This window comes from Anas acuta, chromosome Z (genome assembly GCF_963932015.1).
Source record: "Anas acuta chromosome Z, bAnaAcu1.1, whole genome shotgun sequence".
In the NCBI taxonomy this organism is placed as follows: Eukaryota; Metazoa; Chordata; class Aves; order Anseriformes; family Anatidae; genus Anas; species Anas acuta.
In genome coordinates this window covers 39,511,470-39,537,270 of record NC_089017.1, presented here as the reverse complement: position 1 = coordinate 39,537,270, position 25,801 = coordinate 39,511,470, and the positions used below count along the sequence as shown (strand labels likewise).

General features: G+C 40.2%; 1 protein-coding gene across 3 annotated transcripts in view; it reads left to right on the top strand.

Annotated features, from left to right (window-relative positions):
* The window catches only part of PTCH1 (patched 1), a 71,795-nt gene extending 46,911 nt beyond the window's left edge, over nt 1–24,884 (top strand). For 2 of the 3 annotated variants that reach the window (XM_068666464.1, XM_068666463.1), the window contains exons 16-24: nt 4,925–5,067; nt 7,092–7,275; nt 8,764–9,044; nt 10,563–10,700; nt 13,481–13,623; nt 16,602–16,701; nt 18,069–18,323; nt 19,415–19,944; nt 21,637–24,884. In XM_068666464.1, coding sequence (XP_068522565.1) covers nt 4,925–5,067; nt 7,092–7,275; nt 8,764–9,044; nt 10,563–10,700; nt 13,481–13,623; nt 16,602–16,701; nt 18,069–18,323; nt 19,415–19,942 — 1,772 coding nt within the window. In that variant the 3' untranslated portion in view covers nt 19,943–19,944; nt 21,637–24,884. Of the gene's footprint in view, nt 1–4,924; nt 5,068–7,091; nt 7,276–8,763; nt 9,045–10,562; nt 10,701–13,480; nt 13,624–16,400; nt 16,418–16,601; nt 16,702–18,068; nt 18,324–19,414; nt 19,945–21,636 lie in introns of those variants that run through there. The other variant, XR_011091100.1, reaches the window with a different exon arrangement.
* The last annotated feature ends 917 nt before the right edge of the window (nt 24,885–25,801 follow it).

The following is a 25,801-nucleotide window of genomic DNA, read 5'->3' as shown; positions in this document are numbered from 1 at the left end:
GAGACAAATAACTGTTTTGTATTTAAAATAAATGGTACAATTACATCTCAGCAAATTTAACAGTTCTGTGCTGCAAGCAAACACGTTCTGCCTAGAAATATGCCTGTCCTACCTCTGCCTTTCTGCTGGAAGAATTTACGGGAAGCTTTTTGCCAAGAGAAAAATAAATTATGCTGATCTAGTGAAAATATAAATTTTAACCATAACTGTCCACAGATAACCAATGTAGCCAATGAAGCTTAGAAAACATTTGCATAGCTGCCAGTATTTGGGATATTTTCTTCCTTCTGAAAATATCCTAGGCAGTATTAGAAAAGAAGAGGCATCTAAGTGACATGCATAATAAACAAAATTACCAATTTTCTTGTGTGTTCAATGCACTGATAAAATCAAGCAGAGCAGGGTCTCAGCTACTAGTTCTGTTGTTTTTTTAGTGTTTATTACATGTATTGGATCTGTTCATTACAGTAAGTACTGTAAGTTTTACTTGAAATATTTTGCTCACATAAGCATATTGAGCTGCAAGGAAAGGCAAGACCAGCAGAAAGAAAATTCAACATAGCTTATATGTTTTTCTGGATTGGAACCTTAATATTCTTTATGGCTTTGTAAGCAAGAATCTTTCTACATGCTTTTCCAAACTCTCATAATGCTTCTGTTTATCTTATTTCTTTTGTGGTTATTTTTTCTGTTGTCCAGAACATTAGGGAAAAATGTGTCTGGTCCCACCCCTGTGGAACCTGTGAGGTAGGTAGGAATCTGAGAAGACTGTGTTCACAGTCTTCATGTATTAGTGCTGAATCTCAGCATAGCCAGCCAATGATAAAATGAGGAAAAGGTGCCCTTGGATCTGCTTCTTTGCTCACAGTGAAACTCTGGAGGCTAGCCCACTTGGTGTTGCTCCAGGGGTTGCTGTGTGCCTCCTCTCCCAGGCCTACCACTTACCTTCCTGGATCTCTTCCATTTTGGTTGCCTCTCCATAATCACCTCCTAGTGCTAAGGACTGCCTGCATGCCCCACCACCCAGTGCCTACACATCTCCTTCCCTGTGCTGCATGTACATGTTCATAAATGACCTTTTCAAGTCTGCACTTGTCTTAGGGGTGTTCCCGTTCTCTCCATGTTGCCCGTCGTTACTTTTCCCCTCCTGGTCCATATTAGCCTGCAGGCCCTCCCTCCTCACCCTCTGCTGTTCCCACATTAGAGGAGCTGTGGTTGTCCTACTACCCTGAGTGCCCAGAGCTAAAATGTTACATGGGCATGGTCAGGGGCATTCCCAGGATGGACATGTTGGCTTGTGGTGGTTGAAGTGGACCTGCCAGCTCTGTGACCGAAGGCACATTGTTTTGCCTGCTGATCGCTCACGGATTTCATATTAATCATTATGATTACTACTCAGCACTGAGGCCTGTGTCCTTACCACTGCTCGCTACCTCCCCCGAGAAGGAAAAGGCATAGTTAGGACAAAACAGTTAGCTGCTTTGTAATGACTCAGGGCTGTCTTTACAGATAATGCATTTACAAAGCAGTAAAGAAGAAGGGTACAGGGTATTAATGTAAAGGGGGAACTAAACTATTATAGTAAAACAATTCCATTATAGTTATGGGATTATCTGAAGGTGCAGACGCTAATTAACAGAAAGATACATGGTCATAATGGTACTGAACCCAAGGGAGTAACGGAAGGGAAGGTGAAAACAGAATTTGCAGACAGAGTGCAGTTCTAGGCTGGATCCAAGGAGGATCCTTTATGGGATGAGAGTAGTTCTGTTGCTGCATTTTTACGTGCTGGAGAGAGCGGAATAATTGAAGTAGGAGTCACTTTGAACTTAATGGCTAATTCCTACTGACTTCACTGGAGTACTTCAGTACTTGAGTACTCCAGTGAGATTAATGGCTCAAGGTGGCCTTCTGACATGTATGTGTTTGTCCAGCAGATTACAGAATGTATTGGAGGGAAGCAACAGCATATGAACAAAAGCATTTTTTATGAAGACAGCATCCTTGGTTTAGCCATACACTTAGTTTCTGTACAGTTGAGTGCCATCAGCCCAACACACTTCCTTTGGCAGAGCTTCCCTTGTATTTGGCTTCCTGGTGTCTAGTCATATTAACATATTTTCTGCTACTGAAAATGCAACAGAAGAGAGTTAATATGATCATTCATTTAAACTGGGGATGTTGGCATTATTTTTGTAATTGACTGAATGTAAATGAGGTAGCTTGAATTTCCTGGCTTGACATTAGGCTTGCTTCTGCAAAGAGTAATCTTATCTCACATTACATGGTGCCAGCTGTTCACATGGGTAGGTAGGAATTGCTTCGTCACCTCCATTCCAGCATCCCACGTAATTTTGGAGGATTTTGCTTTCTTCTGAAGTATTAAGCAAAAGACATTGCTAACATGAAAAAATCCTGTAATATAGCATTTTTAAAATTCCCTTACTATTTTTTTAAACTTCCCTGCAGAACAATGTCAACAAATTACTTTTATCTTTCTGACCAGAAACATTTTAGTAATCTCAGTTATCTTTACAGTAGATTAAAGGCCTTTTAAATCATTGGTGGAAACAATATATAATAAATGTATTACTTGCTTTGTAAGCAGTGACTCTGCTATTATTTTCAAAGAGTTACGGGAAATTTTAATTATTGAAATTTTGAAATTCTTTAGAAGTGAGACAGAACTGAGTGTGGTTTCTTGATACTCTTTCCACAGGCTTTCAGTTTCAGCAGGGTCAGTAATAAAATGGCCCAAGCAGTAAGGTGGTTGAGCCATCTGCGTAATAAAGACATAACAGGGAACAGGCTTTGAAGGATGATCAAACTTGTAGGAACAGCAAAGGGGCGGAAAGGGGGAGACTTGAAAGAGCTGAATTTCCATCCACTGTAGGAACATAAAATGTACGTGCCCGTTTTTTAACATACCTTGCAACCACAATTCGGTAATGTTGCATGCAAAGGCGTGTATTGGGTATTGCGTGTCAGTGTAGCCCTGTGACAGGAGCTGCACGTTATTCTGGAAGTTCCACCCCAAATATTGTCTAGCACAGCAGTTCGTGTGCTCCTCTTTCCGAAGGAAACCATTTCTGCTGTAACTTAACATTCAAGCTGTTCTTTGGTGGTCCCTCGGTTTACGCGATGATGATGATAGCAGAAATGCTCTCACCTCGCCACTTCCTCAGAGACCAAGGCAGAGTCGAGCTGTGTTCTGGAGGGACGGGTTTGTATTTCTGCACGTCTTTGACAGCATTTTCCCCACTGCGAGGGCACCAGTAGGCAGTGCTTTTTAGAGAAGGGCTGTGAAGCTCCTTCAGCAGTGTCAGGAAGCCTGGTGATGAACCGTCCTCCTCCAGGTGCCACAGCAGCAGATTTGCCAGGCTCTCTGCATGACTTTTTTCCTCACTTTCTGGCTTTTTTTTTTTTTTTTTTTTGGAGGGTGCAATTTTGCAGGACAACACGGGAGGCAGCTTTCTCGGGGAGTGGGGGAAGCGTTTTGTCAACGGGAGCAAGTACTCAGGCCCGGGGGCGGTGTCAGCCGGGCCTGTTTTCTCTTCCAGCGCTCTTATCTTCTTACAGCTGTAGCTAACCTATCAGATCTGTAATGATGGTTTTCATTACAGCTCCTCGCTGCAGCTGTGAGGTGGGCTGGTGATTTCCAGCACCAGCACCACCACCACCACCACCCCCTGGCCTTTTCCTTCCCTTCCCTGGACATGCGGTTTGTCATCTGTTCGCACAGAGCCTCCTTGTACCGGGCTGCGGCTTCCTGTTCTAAATCTGATCCAAATTTGTGCCGTGAGGTGTTCCCTCCCCTTTAAAGGGTGGCAAAGAGGAAAATAACAGTTGAGAGTGAATAGGTGTTGGCTGTGATCTTTACATGTGCTGGCAGCAGATCCCACGACTTGTATTAGCTACACAAGTTGAACAGATGGAACAAATTGACAAAATCATGTTCACTCACGCTGCGCTCGAGGAGCAGCTGAGTTGCTGTTTGAAGTTGAAAGTTTGAGTGTGTTTTTTTTTCCCCTTGTAGTGGAATTTCTGGTTATATCGTAGGAGCTGTTGCCTCTGCTCTGCAGTAGCCCAAAACAGTTAATGAGAGCGGTGTGTGTCCTCCTCCTCTGTGCCCTAATACTCTTGGCCAGCGTTTTGGTGAGGGAGGGGGGAGCACAGAGAGTGTTTCTCTTCCAGATAATGGACTAAATGCCCCTCTGTTTTTAAGTTTCAGGTAGGCAGTGATGTTAAATGAGGGCTGAACCCAGACCCTTCTGTTTTGGCACCATCCCTGTTAGCTTTGTTTTGAGGAGGGTGTATGTGAAAGGGGCAATAAATCAGATATAGCTGTGGATTTTGTGTGTAATGATTCTGGAATTGTAGTTCATGAGGGTAAACACTTTTTATTTTAGTTTCAATTCTTCCCAACATATTTCTCCAAGCAGGGTGCTAGGTTGCTGTGTCACATCTAGCATTCCTGTCAGGCCATGGTGAGGCTATGCAAACTCAAGAAAGTCTCTGAGAAGGTCAGTTGACCTGAAAGTCCTAATCCTACCTCAGATCTCCTCCACACATTTTGAGGGTAGGATGGTTACTCCATCACAGATTGCATCTGTGGTATGCTAATTCACTTTTGCTGGTCAGCACAATGTGGGAAGAGTGTTGAGGCTTCTCCCTTACACCTTGTTTTCCTGCCTTTCTCTGCACAAGACAGGACGTGGAAGTGGTACTTTCACCTTACCAGACTGTGAGTGAGTGAGGAACCCAAGTCTGGGAGGCTGTGGATGGATAATTTGCTTCCTGCTTCAGCTATACAGGGTCAAAGTTTACATTGAAAAAAGTCATTCTTTCTTTCTACTGAAATTTGTTTCTGATTGATTTCTTACCCATTTGTTCTGTTTTCTTCTTGACTTTCTTAACTCTTCAGGACTTCAGGATGCATTTGACAGCGACTGGGAAACTGGGAAGATCACTTACAATAATTATAAAAACGGATCAGATGATGCTGTTCTGGCTTACAAACTCTTGGTACAAACAGGCAACAGAGCAAAGCCCATTGACATCAGCCAGGTACTGTATCAGAGTCCATACTGGTTTATACAGGAATGCACAAGTCATCAGGAGTGGGGAGAGATGGAAAAAGCATGTCATAGTCCCTTTTTCATCTTTAAGAATTGAAATACCTCAGTTACACCATTCTGTGTGGTCTTGCTGACTTTGCTAGAGTTAAGTATTAGCTGCCTGTGTCACAGGTTGTTCAAAGTCAACACTGGGAATGCCTGTCCTTGGTAATTACTGGGCGGATTGTGTTAAATGCTGCTCCCGTCTCAAACATACTTTCTGTTCTCACTGGAGCTGTGGAGTTGCTGCATCCATAGCATCCATAGATAGATAGAGCCTGGTCCTCTCTAAGACATAGAGACAACATCAGCCTTGTTGCATTAAGAGGCGTTGCTGCTGATTTGAATCAAACTTCCTTACAGGGTCATTTTTTGCTCAGCTTTTGCTGTGGTTTTGCATCTAGCATTTTTAATCATTTGCTTAGTTCCTACCAGTTTATTCAAAACCTACATTTTAAAGAAGGATGTTGATGAATGATATGTTCTTGTACTGTCATCACTAAATGAAGAACCAGCAATGTAGAACCAGAAATGTAGAACCACCAATGGCAGTTGGCTGAGCTGCTTAAATAGAATATGTCTGACATGCTTTCATAGGGTCATCACAGGACGTAACTGCTATAGCCATTGGTAGCCGGAAACACATTAGGTTTGACTCCTTTAGCTAAAATTATACTTAAAACCTCAAAGAAAAAAATCTACAATAATCTAGCTTCTCCTGCCATAGAATCCCTATTGACCCACTGTGCTTTTAGGCAAAAAAACAGTCTTTCTAATGAGCGTCCTGGCAGATCTGCTTATTGTCTTTCTCTCTTTTGCTGGCATTAAAGGTGAAAGATTTACAGAGTACATTGTTCAAAGTTACTATGGTGTGTAAAACACAGGGACGTACAGCAACATGCAGCATGCTGTCAGGTCTGAATGAAGCTTCAGCTATGAATTAAGGAAAGAAAAGGGGGTTGAAGAGAAAACCTTTGGTGAGGTTTTGTTTAGCAGTGTGTACCAGGTACTCGGTGGAACAAATGCGATTGGACTACAGCTGCTGATATAATTTCCTGTGCCTGGGAGGGAGAAAAGTGTGGTGCACCCACAGGGGCTGAGCCCTGTACTATGCAGTTCCAAAGACAGCTTGAAGACATACAGTTGTTGCATATCCTGTGGATTAATTGAATCCAGATCTTTGGAATCCAGCTTTTTTTTAACGGCTGTCACTGTTGTTTTTCATTTCATTAAAAAGACCTGAAACTGGAGCCCAGCCAGAATTTTAAATAAACAAAACAAAACAAAAAAGCAATACTTTTCATCCACAGAGTCCTCTGTCAGAGCCCTAGCTGTGCAGCATTTAGCTTCAGAAACCTCGAAGAGTACCACTGCTGTTTACCCCACAGATACAGTTGCCCACGGTGACCCAAATAGCATAGGGCACTCGTCTGCTTTCTTGATGCTGGGCATTTTCTGAATACATAGGTCATAGGAGGCAAGTGTTAGCGAAATTTATACAGATGTTGTTTTATTTTTATAGCTCTCCTCCATTTACTGGGTGGCATTTCCTTCAGTGTTAACAACAGAGGTTAACTGCACACAGACGTGTATAGGGACTCTTGCCAGATTTTCTTTCCCTTTCTTTAAATATGTTTCTCCAACTTGGTTGTTTTTCACTCTTGGCTGCAGGCTTTTAGAATTCAGGTTTAATTGGTTCAGTCTATTCTGGAACCGTCTGCTGATTTAGTGGTTATAGTAAATTCTATCTGAGTATTAATTTATAAATAACCACTTTCTACTGGCACTAGTTCTTTTTTAGGTTTCTTCTATATTGCCCAACAACAGTTCACTGATAAGTCACTGCAGTTGAAAGCTCATGCTCTTTGTTTTTCCCCTCCTATATATATATGTGTCTTTTCGTTAAAAGTTTTACAGCAAGAGCCCCGAAAGCAAAACCCATTTTGAAAGGCTTCTAATTTTTCCATTTTGCAGTTGACTAAACAGCGTCTGGTGGATGCAGATGGAATCATTAACCCAAATGCTTTCTACATCTACCTGACAGCCTGGGTTAGCAATGACCCTGTGGCCTATGCTGCCTCTCAAGCCAACATCCGGCCTCACCGCCCAGAATGGGTCCATGACAAAGCAGACTATATGCCAGAAACAAGGCTGAGAAGTAAGTAACATTTCATCTTAATGTCTTACAGTTTATATAAGTGCCCCCACTCCTTCCTTCAAGGACCAGTAACTCTCGAGCTGGTTGATGCTGTACAGGGCTCAGAAGCATAAACAGAACAATATATTGTGTTACTCTGTAGCCTCGAGAGACAAATGTACCATTGCAAATGTGATGCCACTGCAGGATTTTATCATGTTGAAAAATGAGTTTTATAACAGCTTAAAGCTCTAAAAACTGGTAATAAGAATTGCTTTTTAATGCTGCGTGATAGTTTTGTGAGAGAAACCTGGAGATTGCTTGAAATTGCTGCTTGTGTCGTTCCAAAGTGTTATCACTCAGATTATATCGTGCTTGTCCTCAGTTTTTAATAGCCAAGGGATTTTATCAAGTTAGCTCATATGTCTAAGCTACCAATACTGGTATTGTACAAGAGCTGCTTAGGTAGTGGAGCAGTCCTATTCCATGCTGTTTGTTTTTTTCCTGAGTAGTAGTGCTAGGTTGCATTGCTTTGCTTCAGCTTTGAATTTATTGGGAAGATTGCTAGTTGGACACCGGTGGGGAAGTGGAGAGGGCATGTGGGGGAGGCCTGGTGCACTTGGAAATGTGATTGGGTAACAAGCTAGCTGTGCTTCAGTGGATCTGAACCCTAGAGCTTTGTGGCAGTCAGCCAAGTCTTGTCTTAATGAAAATTTATAGTTGAGATTATAATAGGGCAAATCATGTTTAGCAAGTCAACTGAATGACCCTGCAGGGTCTGGAACACACAACGGCAGTAACGAAATGCTTGTTGTGGAAGCTTTTTTTTTTTTTTTTCCTGTGGTACAGTAGACTTAGCACGGAGCTCAAAAAGAAGCATGGAGAGCTTTGGTTTGTCAAATTATAAAAGGATAAAAGGTTATGTATTTCCTCACTAAACCATTACTTTTATATTAGGGCTTTTTTCAGTCATTTGCATCAGTAACAAAACATGGATTTCTGAATCTGAATTTCAAAGTATTCAATTGAAATCTTAAAAGCCAACCAACCTGACTGAGTATCACTTTCCTCTATTTTTTTTTGTCAGTGGACCTCAATCAATCTCAGGGAAATGACCTTTGATTTCAAAGCAACCGTGCTTGCATAAAACACTTCGATAAAATGTTTAACATGACATGATCTTCTATTTTCTGTTTCAGATAGGGACTTTTGGCAAGCTATTCAGTAAAAAGCACTGTATAACTGAGGAAGCTTAAACACATTGCTCTTAAATTATATAAAATTGTTAGGGAACTTAATATAGACTGGTTTCCTCCCCTTGTATTGCAATGTTACATGTAGTTATCTCCTGTATTTAGAGTTTTTAAAATGTTGCTTGCTCCAAAGATATAAAATTTAAATTCAACACCTTTAAATATTTTTCTATGGAGAATGAAGTGTTTTGTTAATCATGCTCTCAGTGTATCTTCTTCCCAAACATGCATTTAAACATTGCTATCCTTTTCCTAGTTCCAGCAGCTGAGCCCATAGAATACGCTCAGTTTCCTTTCTACCTCAATGGATTGCGTGAAACTTCTGACTTTGTGGAAGCTATCGAGAAAGTGAGAGCTATCTGTAGTAACTACACCAGCCTGGGGATCGCCAGCTACCCAAATGGTTACCCGTTTCTATTTTGGGAGCAGTACATTGGGCTTCGCCACTGGCTCCTCTTATCCATTAGCGTGGTTTTGGCTTGCACGTTTCTGGTGTGTGCCCTCTTCCTCCTAAACCCCTGGACGGCTGGGATCATTGTAAGTTTATTATAAGGGTCTTTGTTGAAGTCAAATTCCTTTCAGCATAGCTCTTGCTGTAGTCGGGAAGTTTTGTTTATGTCTGGGCCTCTGGTGGAGTATGTATATTGCATCATTCATTATATATTTATTCAACTTGAGGGGGTAGGGTTCACGGTAAAGGTACAAACCTCAATAACCTTAATCCTTTGGCCACCTTTTTTGCAGCTTTAAAGGTTTCTTATAAAGGCACATAAACTTTTGCCCTTGCTTAGATGCATACTAACATGGGAGATAAAGACACAGAGGAAAATTAAGAATTTTGTTAAAGTTGCTTGTAATTATTTATGCCTTCTCCTCTTTTATCAAACAATGTTAGTTCTCAAGGCAGTTGCTTGTGACTAGGTTGCCTGTAAATTTTCCTCCTAATTTCTGAATGCAGTCTTTCTGGAAAAACTGAAATGGTTAGGCTGTACAGTGCACACTGTGGAAGGAGTGTAACTGGGCTATTGACGAGAAGGAGTCATAAAACTCTAAACTGAAGAGAATACTCCTCCATGCTTTCTGCAAGGCACCATAAGTCTCACAGTAAACATTCAAGTTAAATTGAATGATGAGGTTCCTATGTTTAAATTCCATAAACTATCGTATGGTTTATAAAATGCCAGAAGTAGAAAAGCATAAAATGGTTACTAGTTTTTGTAATGTACGTTTATACGACAGGTATGTTAAAAGGTAAATGTTTAGTCTAGAATATTTTTCATAGCACTTAATCAAGCAATTTATGTTATTATTCTTGATTCATTAACTTATAAAATCATTTATTGTAGTGCATACTTTTTTTCCTTTAGAAAAGGGGTTTATTTTCAGAGTCTACCACTGCTTGTATAAGTATGTCAATCTTTTTTTCTTGCTTGGTTTTAGAAACTTTAAAGTTGATTCTACAGATTTCCTCCCCTCCCTTTTCCTCAATTTTTTTACAAGGTAGATGAAAGAAAAATAAAGCTTTCCCTTAGATTTAACTGTTCACTTTGTTCATGTCAATCCCTCCAAGTATCTTAAAAGCTCAAAGCCCCTCTGTAACATGAGCCTCATCAGCTGATTACAGCATTCACTTTCTTGTGGGCTTTAAACCTTCTCAAGAGCCATCCTCACTTACATACACAGTTCTACAAAAAGAACTCCAGTAAAGATAGTTGAAAGTTACTTTTTCTGGAAAGATAGTCGGAGAACCAGGTGAAAAAGAGAATGTAGGTTTTGATGAGTAACCATCATTAAGAAGAATAAATTATTTTTCACATCACTGTTATATTGTAGTCAACAGAAAATTGATGCTTGCTCTGGTAACTGATTCTAAGAAGTATAATTTAAACCAGCTCTTTAGCAAGTCATTGCCATTGAGCACAGTGAAACAAGGAAAACTACTTTGTCTTTGGCAATAGAGGACTGCTTTTATAGTCACCATGTTGTTCTGAAATATCTTTCTCTTCACTTGCCTAGAGTATGAGAAGTTACTAACAGCTCTTTGAAATCATCTAGGTGGTGGTGCTGGCTCTGATGACTGTGGAGCTGTTCGGCATGATGGGTCTAATCGGAATAAAACTGAGTGCAGTGCCTGTGGTTATCCTGATTGCTTCTGTTGGGATTGGTGTGGAATTCACTGTTCATGTTGCTTTGGTATGTAAAACTAGGAGACATTTTCAAAGTACTTTAAAATAACGTTGTGGCTATGTTCAGATCACAAATCCTCATGGTCACTATAAGACTTCCCGGGTCACTGTCTGCAGTGTGGCTGTTGTTGAGTCAGTGCTGAGAAACTCTTCTTGTGTGTACGTTCTGTATCCTGTGGAATAGCAGCCTTTGAAAGGAGATTTTCAAAATCACATTGTCATTTGGTGTGTCCAAGCCACTAAAATTCGAATGGATTCAGGTTCATATTCCACATGAAAAATCTGCACCTTCTTTTCAGAACCCATCAACTGTTGGGCACAAATATGAAATATGTAGAAAAATAGTTTTCCAATGTGATGAGGAGAAGCAGAGGAAAAAAGAAATGCAGTTTATATAAACATTTTCAACTTTTGCAAAGTTAAGTGTCCAAATTGAGAGTGCACTTATTCACCCAGCTTAGTCAACCTGAAGTGCACAAATGTGGCAAAATGACAGAGCTCTTGCAAGGGGGCAGTTTTGGGTGATCAAGATCTACAAAACTCATCTTGCTTTATTTAATGATGAAGAAGAGATTAAAGGGCTATTTTTCTGTGTTCACATTTGATAATGTCAGTGCTGAACTTGCCAATACTTTGCACACTCAGCAAAAAGAGATGAGAACTGAAGGAGATCTTAGCACACTGGAGATATGTATACAAAATTGGGGCGCAAGAAGTGGCAGGATGATAAAAAATAATTTTAAGGAAAGTTGTAGGGGAAGGAGGTTAAATAGGAGCAACCGGATCCCTGAAGTGGTGACGCTTTTTTTCCCCTTACTCTACGGATAGTTAGACTTTTGGAGGTAAACGTGTTCGCCAGCACTTGATACGTTGGGAAGTTTTAGAAACCAGCTGCACAAGAGGAAGAAAGAAATCACAGTTTCATAGAAGTGACATTTTAAAGCAGGAAAATTAGAATACAGAAGTACAAAACACTTGTTTGTTTCTAAATGGAAATAAACCAATTTAATTTACAGTACTGTTTATATATAAATAAAAATCACCTGTGGCTGAAGCTAAAGTGCCAAGTGAATTTAAGATGGTGTTTTTTCACATTGAGTCTGGTGTCAAAATCTTTCCAACACAGGCTTTGATGTAAATGCTTAGTAGACCTCCGATGATGGTCAGCAGTATATTCACAGGACTTAATGAATATACACCAGTCGTGCATTTAAAAAAAAGGCACTGTTGGTACAGAACTTGGATTGAACTTGTTGAAGAGTAATTCACAGTCCACTTGTGGCTCAGTTCTCTGCTGTCACCTATGAATTGTAACTTCATTTTTTTTAGTTCCTGCAAGTAAATTCTGAGTCAGTAGTAGACCCTTGTATTATACATCCTTTAAAATCACACATACACGTATGTGGTTTAGATAATGTGTTAGTATGTTTGTGGATTAAATCCCACAACTCCCATAGTTGCCATTCACGAGAGTCGTCTCATTGACAGCTGCCTTTACCCTGATTCTTGATCCATTTGTGTATATGGGATGTAAAATGTCCCAGACACATTAATTTTCCATATACCATCGTTAGTCCAATATTAAAGATTAATATTACATGTTTGGGCTTCCTACAGACAGGAGGGTTGGGAATCTCTGCATGTATAAGTACCTGGTTTTGGTCTGTTTGTTCCACCAAATAAGTTTTTAATATGTTGACTGATTTCAGCCAAATTTTGTTAGGTGAGTGAAAATAAGCTGCCAGAGAAAGTATACTTAAATACCAGGACCATGAGGAAGGTAGCTTCGTGAGCATATGTATTAGTAGGTACAAGAGAATTCACCTAGGAGAGAGACCTTATAAATCACAGGGAGAATATCGGATTGCTGTTTTCTTAAACTGTTATGCTATACAATGAGGAGACCAATTCATCAGAAACACCATCTGGGTGTTCTTGATGCAGCTTGTTCACCAAGGAGACTTAGGGAGAAAGACATTTCATGAGTTATATTGCTGGTCATGCACTACTCTGTTCAGTACTATTCCTAAAGCAATTTTATGTATAGGGCTGCTACCTTTGAAGTAGTAAAAGTTGCAAGAAACATTAATTTTGAGTGAAACAGAAGTGTTAAAACAGCACACAGTCTAGTGTTACTTCATGCCAATCCCATTGAATACACTGGCAATTCTCCATCAGTTGGGTGCTTCCTTCCTGTGATGTCTGATCCTCAGACCTGTGAAGAAGAAATGCACTGTACCAGTGGACACTTCTTTACATATGACGGAAAGACCTGATTCACTGATAAATGCTACCATGGGTGGACGTAACTGAACAGAGGCTACTGGTCCTAGGTTTGTGTAGGAAAGCCTCAGTCGGTGTTGGCTATTTTTACAGCAAACTTCCCGTGATAGAAATGGAAGCCATGCCCCCTTGAGAGTTTGAAGAGTAGCTCTGTAATTTTTACACCTGAAGTGCTCTCACCATGAAATGAATTCTTTCCAGGTGGAAATAAGCAAAGCTGGCAACATAAAAAGTCTACTGGTGCAAGCAGGCTTTGTTTCCAAAAATTATTGCTAGGGCTCTGATTCTTTAATCAGTGCTTGCTCTGGTCGTGCAACCTCAGCAGCAGCTATGTGCTATGACTGCAGATTCAGACCCTGTCTTGAAGGTTAGCCAGCTACAGAGATATTTTCATAAACTGTAGACTGAAGTAATTAACTGGCAAAAAACTGTGCATGCTATGAGAGAGACTGTTTGACAGGTTGTATGTATCTGTGTAATGAAATGAATTTCATTGTTTTACAGGCATTTTTAACTGCCATAGGAGACAAGAACCATAGGGCTGTCCTTGCCCTGGAACATATGTTTGCACCAGTGCTGGATGGAGCTGTGTCCACTCTGCTTGGAGTGTTAATGCTCGCAGGATCAGAGTTTGATTTTATTGTCAGGTAAAGCATTTGCGTGTGTCTTGACTTTATTTTTAAAATAAAAATAAGTATGCTTTTAATATTTAGTCATTTCAGTGTATCTGTCATTTTATTACTATGCATGGTGTGTCAAGCATGCTTACATCATGGTCCTGCTTTCCTTCTGTTTTATTAACTCCTTGTTGCATGCTAGACATAGTAGTGTTTCCATTGCTGGTATTAAAATCTGTTCCAGGAAAATCTGACTCCCAGCATGAAAGGAAACAAAAATGGCCCTCTTTAGCAAAGTTGGCTAATTCTGGATTTGAATCAGTTCAAAATAGCGAGTATTGTCTGGTATTAGCCGGGTTTGACCTTTAACCTTTAGATCCTCCAGACTTCTTGTATGCACAAAAATTTGTGTTGAAAGGACACATGAACCTACAAACGTGCTGCAACTGTGCTGCAAGCGTCGCTCTCTGGGCCTTCTCTTTCTGTCGTTATATGAGGCTTATAGCAGTGCCGAAAGCGGAGAGAAAGAAAGCTCTGGTTGGGAGCTAGGGAACCATAAGTATGAACACAGAACTTCATATTAAAATTTTGTAAAGCAAAGCCTGAAGGCCCTTCTGTTTAGAACTACAGGCAGACTGTTTCTTGTGGATTTAATTAAGAATGTGAATTCGTCGAGTATGAGAGGAGAGCAAGTTTTTCTTCTGAGGGGAATTTGAGAAGTGCAGTGAAACAGATCCTATTCTATTCCAAACAACCTGTGGAACTCTGCAAAATGGCTAATCTTAGAAGTAACACAGGTTCTTTGTGGCAAACTACAGCATGAAAAAAAATATATTTTAAGACCTAAAACAGAACTGAGGTAGAACCAGGCCAAATACAAGTTGTCTTAAAGATGACAAAACTACTTAGGTAGATGTAAGCTGGATAGATGACCAGACGTTGCTGACATCCGCTTGACAACAGGAACAAAATGTCAGAAGCAGGAACTGAGAGAATGGCTGCTAAATCTCATTAAGATTTTTTGTTTATGTTTGTGAGAGATCTGAAGAAAGCAAGGTGGCAGGAGGTTTGTAGTTGGACCTCATGCAACCTGCATGTGGATTATTGTTAGAGAGATACCGCATCTCCTAAAGTATAATAGGCCTTTTTTGAGGTCAGGGTGTTTTATTTTATTGGTGTTGAAGAAATAAGTTAGAATTACTCTTTTAGGAGCTGATCTTGTAAGAGGTAGAGGTGTTTGACATACAGGTTACTTACAGATTTAACCTAAATTTACAGGGGTATGTTTGGTGTTTTACGTTCCTACTTAACAGACCAGATTTTGGCAAGAATATTTTTGTGTCGTTGCAAATGGATGATTGTAGCAGCCCATCATGCCAAATTTGGATTGGATATTCTCTTAGTATATAAAATGTGCCTTTCAACCTTTCAACTTATGTTATTTTACTTTTTTGGGCCATCAGTTTCTCATTTTCTAGCACAATCTGACTTTGGTTTGCCCTGTTTAGAAAAAAAATACAGTAAAATAAACTATCAGAGCCCAAGTATTGTTATAGTGGGTGAAGAAGATCCCAAACTTCCGGAAGGGGATAGATTAGTCCAACAATGTGGAAGATTAAGTAAATTAACAGACATTGTATACACCAAGTGGTCAGAGCTAAAATCCTGCTGTTTATCCTAGTGTTAGATGGATGAGATGCAAATGTTTTTAATGCCTGTTGTTGATTTCTGTCCCAGTATAAAGTTCTGGTGGTTTATGTTAGTAGAGTAGATTGGTTTGCTGATTTTTGCTAATGCAGATCAGAAATTCCAAAATGTTTATAATAGTGGGATATTTGTAGTTTTACAGGAGTCTGATATATTTGATCAAATGTGGAAAGGCAGAGGCAGTAAAGTTTGTTGCCAGCTAGACAATGTAATCAGCAGACCCATTAGTAGCAAACTTGCCCTCAGTTCTTCTCCTAGCCCTTCTCCTCCAGGAATTTACCAAGACCGAGTCCTTGAAATCATTAGTTACAACGCAGCCTTAAGTTTAGTCTGAGCCCCAGCTGTGCCGAATACCAACTAGCAAGGCTTTCCTTTTACTGACAGGTTTACCTTGGTATTCATGAAGGATCCCAGACCTTAGCCCTCAATGGTGGGAAAGGACAACCACTTGTGCACTTTCCTCTTCTTCCATAGTACTTCAGCCTTTATGTTTGAATTGGCTGACGCAAAACAAGAGTATTCAGAGATGCTAAATTGTTCAACAAAAGATTAGCCTGCAATGCAGCTCTGCCATTGTGGAGTGCTCTTACTCAGTACAATGCTGAAGCTCGCTATAGAATGGGCAGCATTTTCTTTGCAGAAAGCGGGTTCCTGTGTTGTAAAAAGGTTGCAATTTGAGCTATTTGGTAAAACTGGAACTCACAGAATTCTAGGCGGAAAGTTGTGATTAATGAACAGCAAGGGAAAGCCTTACCTGATACACTAGAGATTTAATTAGAGATTCTGCTGTAAGATGCAGAAGCATTTCACAGTGGATTAGCTGCTGCGAGAAGAGGGCTTCTTTTCCTTCTAGGCTAAATTGTTTAAATTCTACACCCTTCACTTCATTTGTTTGCTTCTGCTGGGTTTTCACTAATGGGGGCCCCTTTTCATTGTATTTGTGCTTTCAGTCCATTCAGCTATTCACTGCACATTCCATATTTTTGTGTTTGTGTAACACATTCATAAATAACATTGCATGCTTCCAGATTCTGGGAAATTAACAAATGTAATTTTTTTTCTTTCCTTTATGAACTAACACTTTTGGTTGCGGAATGTAGCTTCTCTAATACAAAAGGTAAAAAACTCTCTATCTCTATGTAGAAAGTGATACAGTTATTTAGTACAATATTAGTAATGCTTGAGGTTTAATTTTATAAATGTATTATTTTAATATATTTAAGAGTAGTTTGTGATACCTTATTACTAACAATATTTGTGGCTCCTTTTTCTTCCCCCCAATCCCTGAAACCTCACTTCAGGTATTTCTTTGCTGTTTTGGCAATCTTAACCATTCTGGGAGTTCTCAATGGATTGGTGCTGCTTCCTGTTCTTCTTTCATTCTTTGGACCGTACCCTGAGGTCAGTAAAACTCATAGAGAACAGAAGAAATAATAACATTGTCTTTGCAACCCCACCTCCCAGGACTACCCCCCTTTTCTAGAAACTCTTTATTTTAAAAATTTGCGTGGATTTTTAATGTATAAGTTTCTTGCTCAGGTTTTATTTAAAATCTGTATTAAATTTGCTATTTCCTATTTATTTAATATTCCTATATTCTTAAAGTATGTTTTTAATAAGTATTGTTTTAGAGGTTATCAGCAAACTAGATACGAATGCAGGTTTAAGTACACTTCTAAAAGCATAAGGTGATATACAAACTAGTCTGTGAAATCAGGCTTTTCTTCAATATTTCACAAAAGACAGTTCCTTTTGTACACATACCTTATCCTTTCCTACCTCACTGCCTCTGTCGCTTTCCTCAAAATATTTAACTGAGCAGACCACCAGGAAGGCCTGTGTGGGCCAACACACACCAGTGGTGGTCCACAGACCACACCTTTATAACCATGACCAGAAGTCTGCCAAAAGGTCCCCCCGTCCAGTTGCCCCTCCCTGCAGAATGCTCTTGGCTCAAGTGAGGTTCTTGATGGATGGAAGGCTTCACTTAAATGTCGATGACTTTACAGTATGAAGCCTAAGTCCAGCAAAAAAAGGATTCACAGCTATCAAATTTGTATTTGATTGTTCATTACCTACACTCTCAATAACACAATTACTTTATAATCTTTATTATGCATTAGTAGAATAAGTGTGCCACGCTTCATTTGTCTCTGTATCTGTGTGTATAAAAGTAGAACACAAGGTATGTATGTAGCATTAGTGATGTGAGATGTATTTTTTTGAATTAGTAAAACATTTTTGACAAGTGCGACATCTCTTACCTTCACAGTAGTATGCACAGCCTGTCCCTTATTCAAAAAATATGTTTGTACATGTTATTACCACTATGTTCTATTAAGTGTGTACCTGTCTCTTTTTGCAAATAGTCACTGAACCATACTATACATACGTTTGAGACAATTTATAAAATCACTGTTGGTGTATGCTGCAGGGGGAGGGAAGCCCACAGAAGAGGGAGTTCTGTCTTTCTAAGTGCAAGAGCACATGCACGTACATATACATCCACTTGCTGAAACAACAATACCTAGAAGAACCTCAGTCATCCTGTTTATATACGTATCCTCAGGTGGAGATCATGTCTCACTTTCATGCATGTTTTCCAGATTAGTACAGATGTTCATCAGAAAACTAGTGCTAGGGTTCTCAGAGCATTGAAAGGTATATTTAGCAGAAGAACATTTGTATCAAGCATTCACAATGAAAAGGGTAATGCTAATCATATTTTTTTGAATGCTTGTAATTGTAATTAGCATTGTCATCACCAGGTTTCACCAGCCAATGGACGAAACAGATTACCCACACCATCTCCTGAGCCACCCCCCAGCGTTGTGAGGTTTGCTCTGCCGCCTGGGCACACAAATAATGGATCAGACTCCTCTGACTCAGAGTACAGCTCTCAAACCACCGTGTCAGGCATCAGTGAAGAGCTCCATCATTATGAGGCTACCCAAGGTCCTGGGGCACCAGTCCATCAAGTAGTAGTGGAAGCCACTGAGAATCCTGTCTTTGCGAGATCTACTGTGAGTATCTCAAATATTGGCTGCTGGATGGGCAAGAAGAGTGTTTGGGCATTTTTATTTAAATGTATTTATTTTTTTGTGGAAGAGCTTTTAATGTTTCTGGCTGACTATGCTTCATGATTTTGTGCCAAAACTTAGAGAGCTTATAAACAGGGGATGAAGGCTTTTCTTATCCTCACTTTAGAATCAAGTTGGGTGTAAGGTGATGGTACAAGAGTTGAGGTCTCTGGCATGTTCAATTGTTGTTACATCGTATTGGCACCAACCACAAGAGAGAGCTCTCAGTCTGTTTGATGACTGTTCTAGATGACCTCTTAAGAGCCAGGAGAGATAAAGAGATCCAAACCTCTTCCTTGCACCTCCTCGTGGATCACCACCTCATATTCCTCTCTCTGACAGCAAACTTTGGGGAGAAAGATTAATACAGCCTGGAAAAAAAAGTAGTTTCAGGGTTGTACCGAATCTCAGGCCCGTTGCATCGTGCTACTGGGTTGGCATAACTGCAATTTCAAAGGAAAGTGAAAAAGCTCTTGTCTCCTACCCCTGCTGATGCTGCATGCTGAGCTGCAATGTGGATCTGTTTTTGTTCAGCAGAGGCCTAGAAATAGGTACAAGCAGAGCCACATTTGAAGTTGGTCACGGTTTATTGACTGATGTGGCTGCTGTGCTTCACGCTTTTTACAGAAATCAGAAAACAGATTCCTACAGTCTATACAAACTACCCTGCTAACATCCTGTGTATGTACCCTGCACGGAAGAGAGCCTTTTCCAAATGCCTGCAATTCTGTTTGCTGAATCAGTTAAGATGAAGCGCTTCTTATCCATCCTTTTGAAAAACACAGACCACTATGTAGGAAGCCTGTAATAATATTTTCAGCTGTAGTCCTGTGTTTTTGTGGTGTTATACTTCCCAGTTTTAATAACTTCAGACAAAAACGGTTTGGAAAAGTCTACAGTTACAAGACTGCAGAACATGACCTTTGCAGAGCCAGGACAGCAGTCTTATAAGTCTTCCTAGCGTAAGATGTAAGCGAGCATGGCATTTGTTTCCCTTGCTTTTTCAGAGGCCTGACTGTGCATCTATCTTCCAGGTGGTTCAGCCAGAGACGAGGCACCAGTCAAGTCCCAGATTACAATCGAACCCGGAGGCCGGCACGCAGCAGGCGTGGCGTCAGGGCAGGCAACCCAAACGGGAAGTGAGGGAAGGGCTGCGACCACCTCCTTACCGCCCTCGCAGGGACGCTTTTGAAATTTCTACTGAAGGGCATTCAGGACCCAGCAATAGGGATCGCCTGGGCCACCGGGCTCGTTCTCATAACATGAGAAGCCCCGCGTTCGGTGCCATGGGCACCTCGGGACCAGCATACTGCCAGCCGATCACTACTGTGACTGCCTCAGCTTCAGTGACTGTCGCTGTCCACCCTGCTGTGCACAGCCACAGCTCTCGGGGAGGAAGCTTTCCATCCTATGAGGGGTACCATGAAGCTGACCATGGGATGTTCGAGGACCCCCATGTGCCTTTTAACGTGCGGTGTGAAAGAAGAAATTCTAAAGTAGAAGTTATAGAGCTTCAAGATGTCGAATGTGAGGAAAGGACAGCTGGCAAAAGCTCAGTGTAAAGGTGGGTCTGTCTGTTGTAGCTGTGAGCTTTGCCTGTGTTGGGCAATGGTGTGCAAAAGCGAGGGGAAAGATAAAAGTTTTCTGAAGTACCTTACCTTCAGGTAGGTGTACTTCTTGATTCCTGTTCATCATAAATCTGCTGAGTGTGAAGATAGCACATTTTGCACTGGATGAGATAGCACTTTGCAGTCCTAAGAAGTTATAGGGTGTCCAGACATGAGTTATTTCCAAGCACCTTGTGAAGGGGGTAAGTATATAGTACAGTCCCAGTTTCCCAGATGAGGAAAATGAAGCAGATACGTTGTGTTATGTTCAGAGCTGTGTGATTACGTTTACTGTTGACAGATCCCGTCTTCTGATTACTGAATCATCTGCCTTTTAAAACATGATACTGAATGACATTGTCTGGGAGAGTGTAAAATTGCTATCTACTTTAAGAGAGATGGGAGATGGGCTGAACGAGGGAGGTGGAAAGGCCTAAACTTGCTTAGTGCACTGCTGAGCTATGGGGTGTCCCCTTCCCTGTGCTCAGGGACCTGCCCTGCCCGTTCTCAGCCTGGAAGTGTCCCTTAGCCAAGCTCTCCCTCCTGCCAGGGTAGCTGCAGTGGCTGTCACAGATTTGTGTAGCTCACAGCTGACCTTCAAGGGCATTTAATGTGTCCCCATGGAACAATATTCCCCTTATTCACCCAGGAGTTTGTGTTACTTGAAACTTATATCATTGTCCCCCTAAAGCTAGCAAGAGAAAGTTGCAGGAAATATTGCTGTTTAGAACAGACAAGATGTGTTAGCAGATGTTTGAGGAAGCAAAATGCTGTTTATTTTCTTGAAAATGTTACACTAATGTCACAGGGAGTGCTGCTTCAAAGAGGAGAAAGCAATCGAGTTCTTTACTTAAAAACTCTTTCTACTTTTTAAGTAGAAAACTTTTTTTTTTTTTTTACTTAAAAACTCAATTGTGGCTTCAAAACTATGTCTTGGTATTTTAACTTAATCTTCTCTACTGGGGAGAAGAGGAAGTGTTAAATTGCTAGCAGTGGATTCCTTTTGTCTCACTTTTCTTTTCAGAGCTTTCAGGGGGACAGACACTAGTGTGACCAGAGCAAGCCATTTCATTTTGGCTGTAGAATATTTTGTGTGCACACACATAAGTAGAGAGTTTTGGCGGAAAATTTTTGATGGCTTGTGATAAAACTGCTTTCTGATTTATAAAATTTCTCTCCAAGCATCTCAAAGTTCAAATAGCCCTGAATGCCTTTAGCCTGACAGTCTAGAAACACTGCAAGTAATAGTATTGAATGAGGAAATACCTGGGCTCAGCTTTTCCAGCTTTAACTGCAAGCTAATACAAGAGTCTTAACTGTGCCCAATATCCAATACAGTTTATTACTCCCTGAAGCATCCATCGGTTTTGACTAAATTTGTGGCAGCTACCTAAAGCTGTGCACTCTGAAATGAAAGCATCCACATTTTATTTAATTGGTGTCAGTATCTTTTTACCAGGAAGTTCTTGACTAAAATGAAAGAAGAGCCCGCATTTCCTGAATGCTAACTGTAACCATAAGAACCATGAAATGAGTTTTAGATTAGCTTGATTTGCTTGATTTTCTTGAACTGTAATGAATGCTTGTTTATTGTTTTTTTTTGTTTGTTTGTTTTGTTTTGTTTGTTTTTCCCCCCTCTTTATTTTTAGAGGGTGATAACTGAAGCAAAGAAGAGGCCAAAGATGGAAAATTGTATTTCCAGAACTGCTTGAAGAGAAGAACTGCTTGAAGTTATAGAAAAGGACATGCTGCATCAGGACAACAGTTCACTGTTACTGTAACCTATTGTATTATTTTGTTAAATATTTCTTTAAGTATTTAAAAGATGTACACATATGTAATATACAAAAAATCAATGTAAAGTAGTATAATCTGGAGTCATTTGCCTTCAGACAATAGAGTGGGGACATTTTTGTTTGTGCTCTGTACTTATTGTACATTGATCTCTGTGCCACAACTAAGCTTAATCTAGTTCTAAATTTCAGCATAAGTTGCTGCTGCTTAAATATTGTATAATTTACTTGTATAATTCTATGCAAATATTGCTTATGTAATAGGATTTTTTGTAAAGGTACATGTCTGTTTAAAATATTTTAAGTTTGCATATCACAACCCTGTGGTAGTATGAAATGTTACTGTTAACTTTCAAACACGCTATGCGTGGTAATTCTTTAAAATAAGCAGATATGAAGAAAAGCACGTTAATCTTGGAGGCTTAAATAGATTTAGCTATGTGCAGGTTTTGTTTTGCTGTGTGTATCCATGTGTGCATCTGGAATTACGCATGCCTGTGTATGTGTGTTCCTGATGTGCTGTAGTTTCTCTTATACTGTATGGTAACTTTTAGTGGGCTTGTAAACCCACTAATGCTGATGTGAGTCTGCCTTTCCCTCTTAGCAGGCAGTACTGAAAGCTGCGTTGTTTACCAACATGTACCATAGACTGCCATCAACAAAGGCCCAAGATAAAATAGAAGAGAAGACAGGGAGTCAGGGTGTTGGTGTTGTGGTTCTGTTTCCCACACTATTAATGACTTGGTTCACGTGGCTTTGGTCAAGCCACTTAACTGCCCTGTGCCTCAGTTTCTCATTCTGTAAAATGGGTATAATTATACTTACCTACCTCCAGGAGAGTTGTGAGGCTTAATTACTGTTCGTGAAGTGCTTTGATACTTTTTTTAAAAGGTGCCAGGTAAGTGCAAAAACTATATTACTTTGTCACTTCCAAAGGTGCTGGATATTGAGAGGTGCTGGTGGTTACAGAAATTCAATGAGCATATGCCGTATTTTGATGCTGTTAATAACTATGAGTGGCATTAGAAGCTGAATAATCGAGTTGTCTGATGGTGAGCCACAGCTCAGCTTTGTCCTTATAGCATTCAAAGCAGTATCTTCTGTCACCTTATTTTCATGGCAGGAAAGAAGTTAATAGTAAGTGATAAAAATCAAGTGGAAGGATAAATATATATATATATAAAACTTCTGTTTTCACTTATTAAGTATAAATGGCTTTCTATTGGGTCCAGGACTGTAATTAATGACACACAAGACCTGGGGTGTTCTTTTCTCTGTTGTTTGTATTTTCCCATGCTGCATTGGCACTTTTAATTAAAACAGCTAAATGGGGATCTCTTTGCAAAACTAATTTAGCTTTTTGTATTATTATTTTTTAACTAAAGATGGATTGCTGCAGGTGAAGGGTCTGAAAAACAAAACCACAACAATATGTGTTCTGGTTGGAAACAAACCCTAAGTATGGAGAACCTTAGATTAAAATACTAGAAGAAAAGTTTTCATTATCTCTGTCCTCCGCTTTCTCCATTATTTTTTTCTGCCCTTCTACAAGTTGTCTTTTTAGAGCAGGTAGAAGCGCAAACGTGTGTTCGGAGCCACGTAAACACAACCAATATTCAGTTTCTGAATACAGCACTGGTGAGGCTTTTCTTCCAGTACGATGCCTGAAGGGCAGTGCTGGTTCTTTGATGGGAAAGGGTATTTCTCCAGTGGCTTCAGGGAGTCTATCTTTGCCCACAGACCTTCCTAGTGCAGCAAATGGGGATAACTAGAATGCACAAATTTCCATGCCTTTTTTTTTTGCTCACTTGAAAACACTTTGATATGAGGCACTTGTTTACAGATCTCCAATGTGAACGCTCGAAGAGCAGGTGAGAGCCTGGTATTGTTCCCGCGATACATAAGCTACTGTTTCAACATACACTAAGGGTTAATGTCGCAACTGCCTACTGGTCCAGTTCACTGTCTTAGCACGAAAACTCTGAATGGCAAAAAGACGAGGGGCCCCAGTTTAGCACTAGCAGCATAGTGACCTCAGATCATGAAAACTCTGCAACAAAACTGTATGATACTAATTGGAAGCTACCTTCAACTGCCAAGTGCGCGCGCTCCTGTGTCAGAGGTCAGCAGGGCTCCCTCCCACTGATGCTGCCGCCGGCATGGCCGCAGCAGGCCACCTCGCCTCACCTCGCCTTCCTCCCTCCCTTCTCTTCCTCCCAGGCGAGGCGGAGGCGAGAGCCTCAGCATCTCCCACCCCTCGTGCATTTGCGCGCAGGGTGAGCTCGCTGCTGCTTCGTGCACGGTGTGCGCCGCCTCCTCCAGTAGTCACATTGGCCAAGGTTGAATTCAGTGGCTGGCAACATTTGTTCTGTTTTGGCTTTGTCTTAAACTTTTTTTTTTTTTAATCATGGGTGATATTTATATTTTTGTATCATAAGAATGTTTTCTTACAGTATTTGTCATGCCAGTTTATAACAAACAAAATGCAGGGATTTTATTTCTATTGGAAACACTATTACAGCTATGTTTTTACTTTTTAATGGATTTTTATTTGTATAGAGTGCTTACTAATGTTAAATAGGAAAGAGTATATAACATTTACATTAAGGACTCGTCGTAGCTTTTAGCGTTAAGGAGTTAAAAGGAAAAAAAAATATTCAAACTGGGTCTCATTGCCTGCCTGTTTTGGTAGGAGTGGGTTTGTGTCATTTCAGTTACAAAGATAAAATTATGCCATATAATTTATTTATATGAAAATTTATTTTTGTAGTGTACATAGTAGTCATCAAGTCTTTTGACAGAAGTATATTTTTAAAGAGTTATATGTAATGATGATACCATTATGTTTTGGAACACTGCTGAGATGTGATTACGGTGCACACTTTTCCTTGTAAACCCCCTGGCAGAAAAGAAAGTGTTTAACAGTGTTAAGAGAGAAAGAGAGTGTGAATATTCATACAATTCTGAACTGTGTTTTAGTTACCATTTGTGATCTAGTGTGGTTCTCATTTTAAACTTTGAATGGAAATTTTACAAACTCTCTAAATATTAATGTTCAAACACTGATAGAAATTCTAACATGAATAAAAAAATATTATAACTTACTGCTTATGGACTTGGTTGTTTTTAGTACTGGTCAACTCTGCAGATTCAATCATGCAGCTATATTGATTGGAAGCATGGATTTGGGATGTTTTAGGGGATTCAGATATCTGGGAGGTTCAGATTTGGCCCACTTTGCAGCAGGAGCCAATTCTAAAATTGTGCCTAAATTGTGATAAACTGGTGCTTATCTGTTGGTTCTGTTGCTCCTTCTATATTTTAGGAGCGTGAGGGTTGGGCGGGACTACACATTTCATTCTGAGAAAGCCATTTTATATAAACATTGAACACAAAGCATCTTATGCACAGATTATTTGGGTTTAGAGGTAGGGGAAAGTTTTTTGGCTTCTGGTTCATTCTCTAAATTGGATTAGAGAAATAGCCAGCTTTCTGCAGCTCATGGAACAATAAATACATAAATAAACTTGGGGTTCTAAAAACTACGGTGCTCCTTGAGAAGGGAGGTGTAAGAAGCATGCAAGCAACTACTGCCAGCCAGAGTGCAGTTCCCTGTGCCCATGCAAGCATTGCTTGGGAAGGAGGAGACCACTGCATTTCTGTCAGAAGCCACTTGCACCATAAACCCCTGTGTGGTTTGCCACGTGCAAGCCGGAGTACCACAGAGGTAGCAATGCTCTGCTCCATCCTACAGCCCCTTACATGCATTTATCACAAGTCTTCTAGATTTCTTAAAAGGCTCAAGCAAGTCTTGGCATAACTTAGAATTCAGCCTGTACTTTTCACAGCCAGATGAAATACAAACACAACTCTTTATGTTTTCTGAAAGTTTAGCCAGAAAAGAAAAAAAAAAAATACAGCTAAAGGACTTGAACTGCCAAACTCCTACACATATTTTCACTACTCTCCATCAGATGCTTGGAACTGGCCAGACTAAGTCAGATTACATATTTGGCCTTAG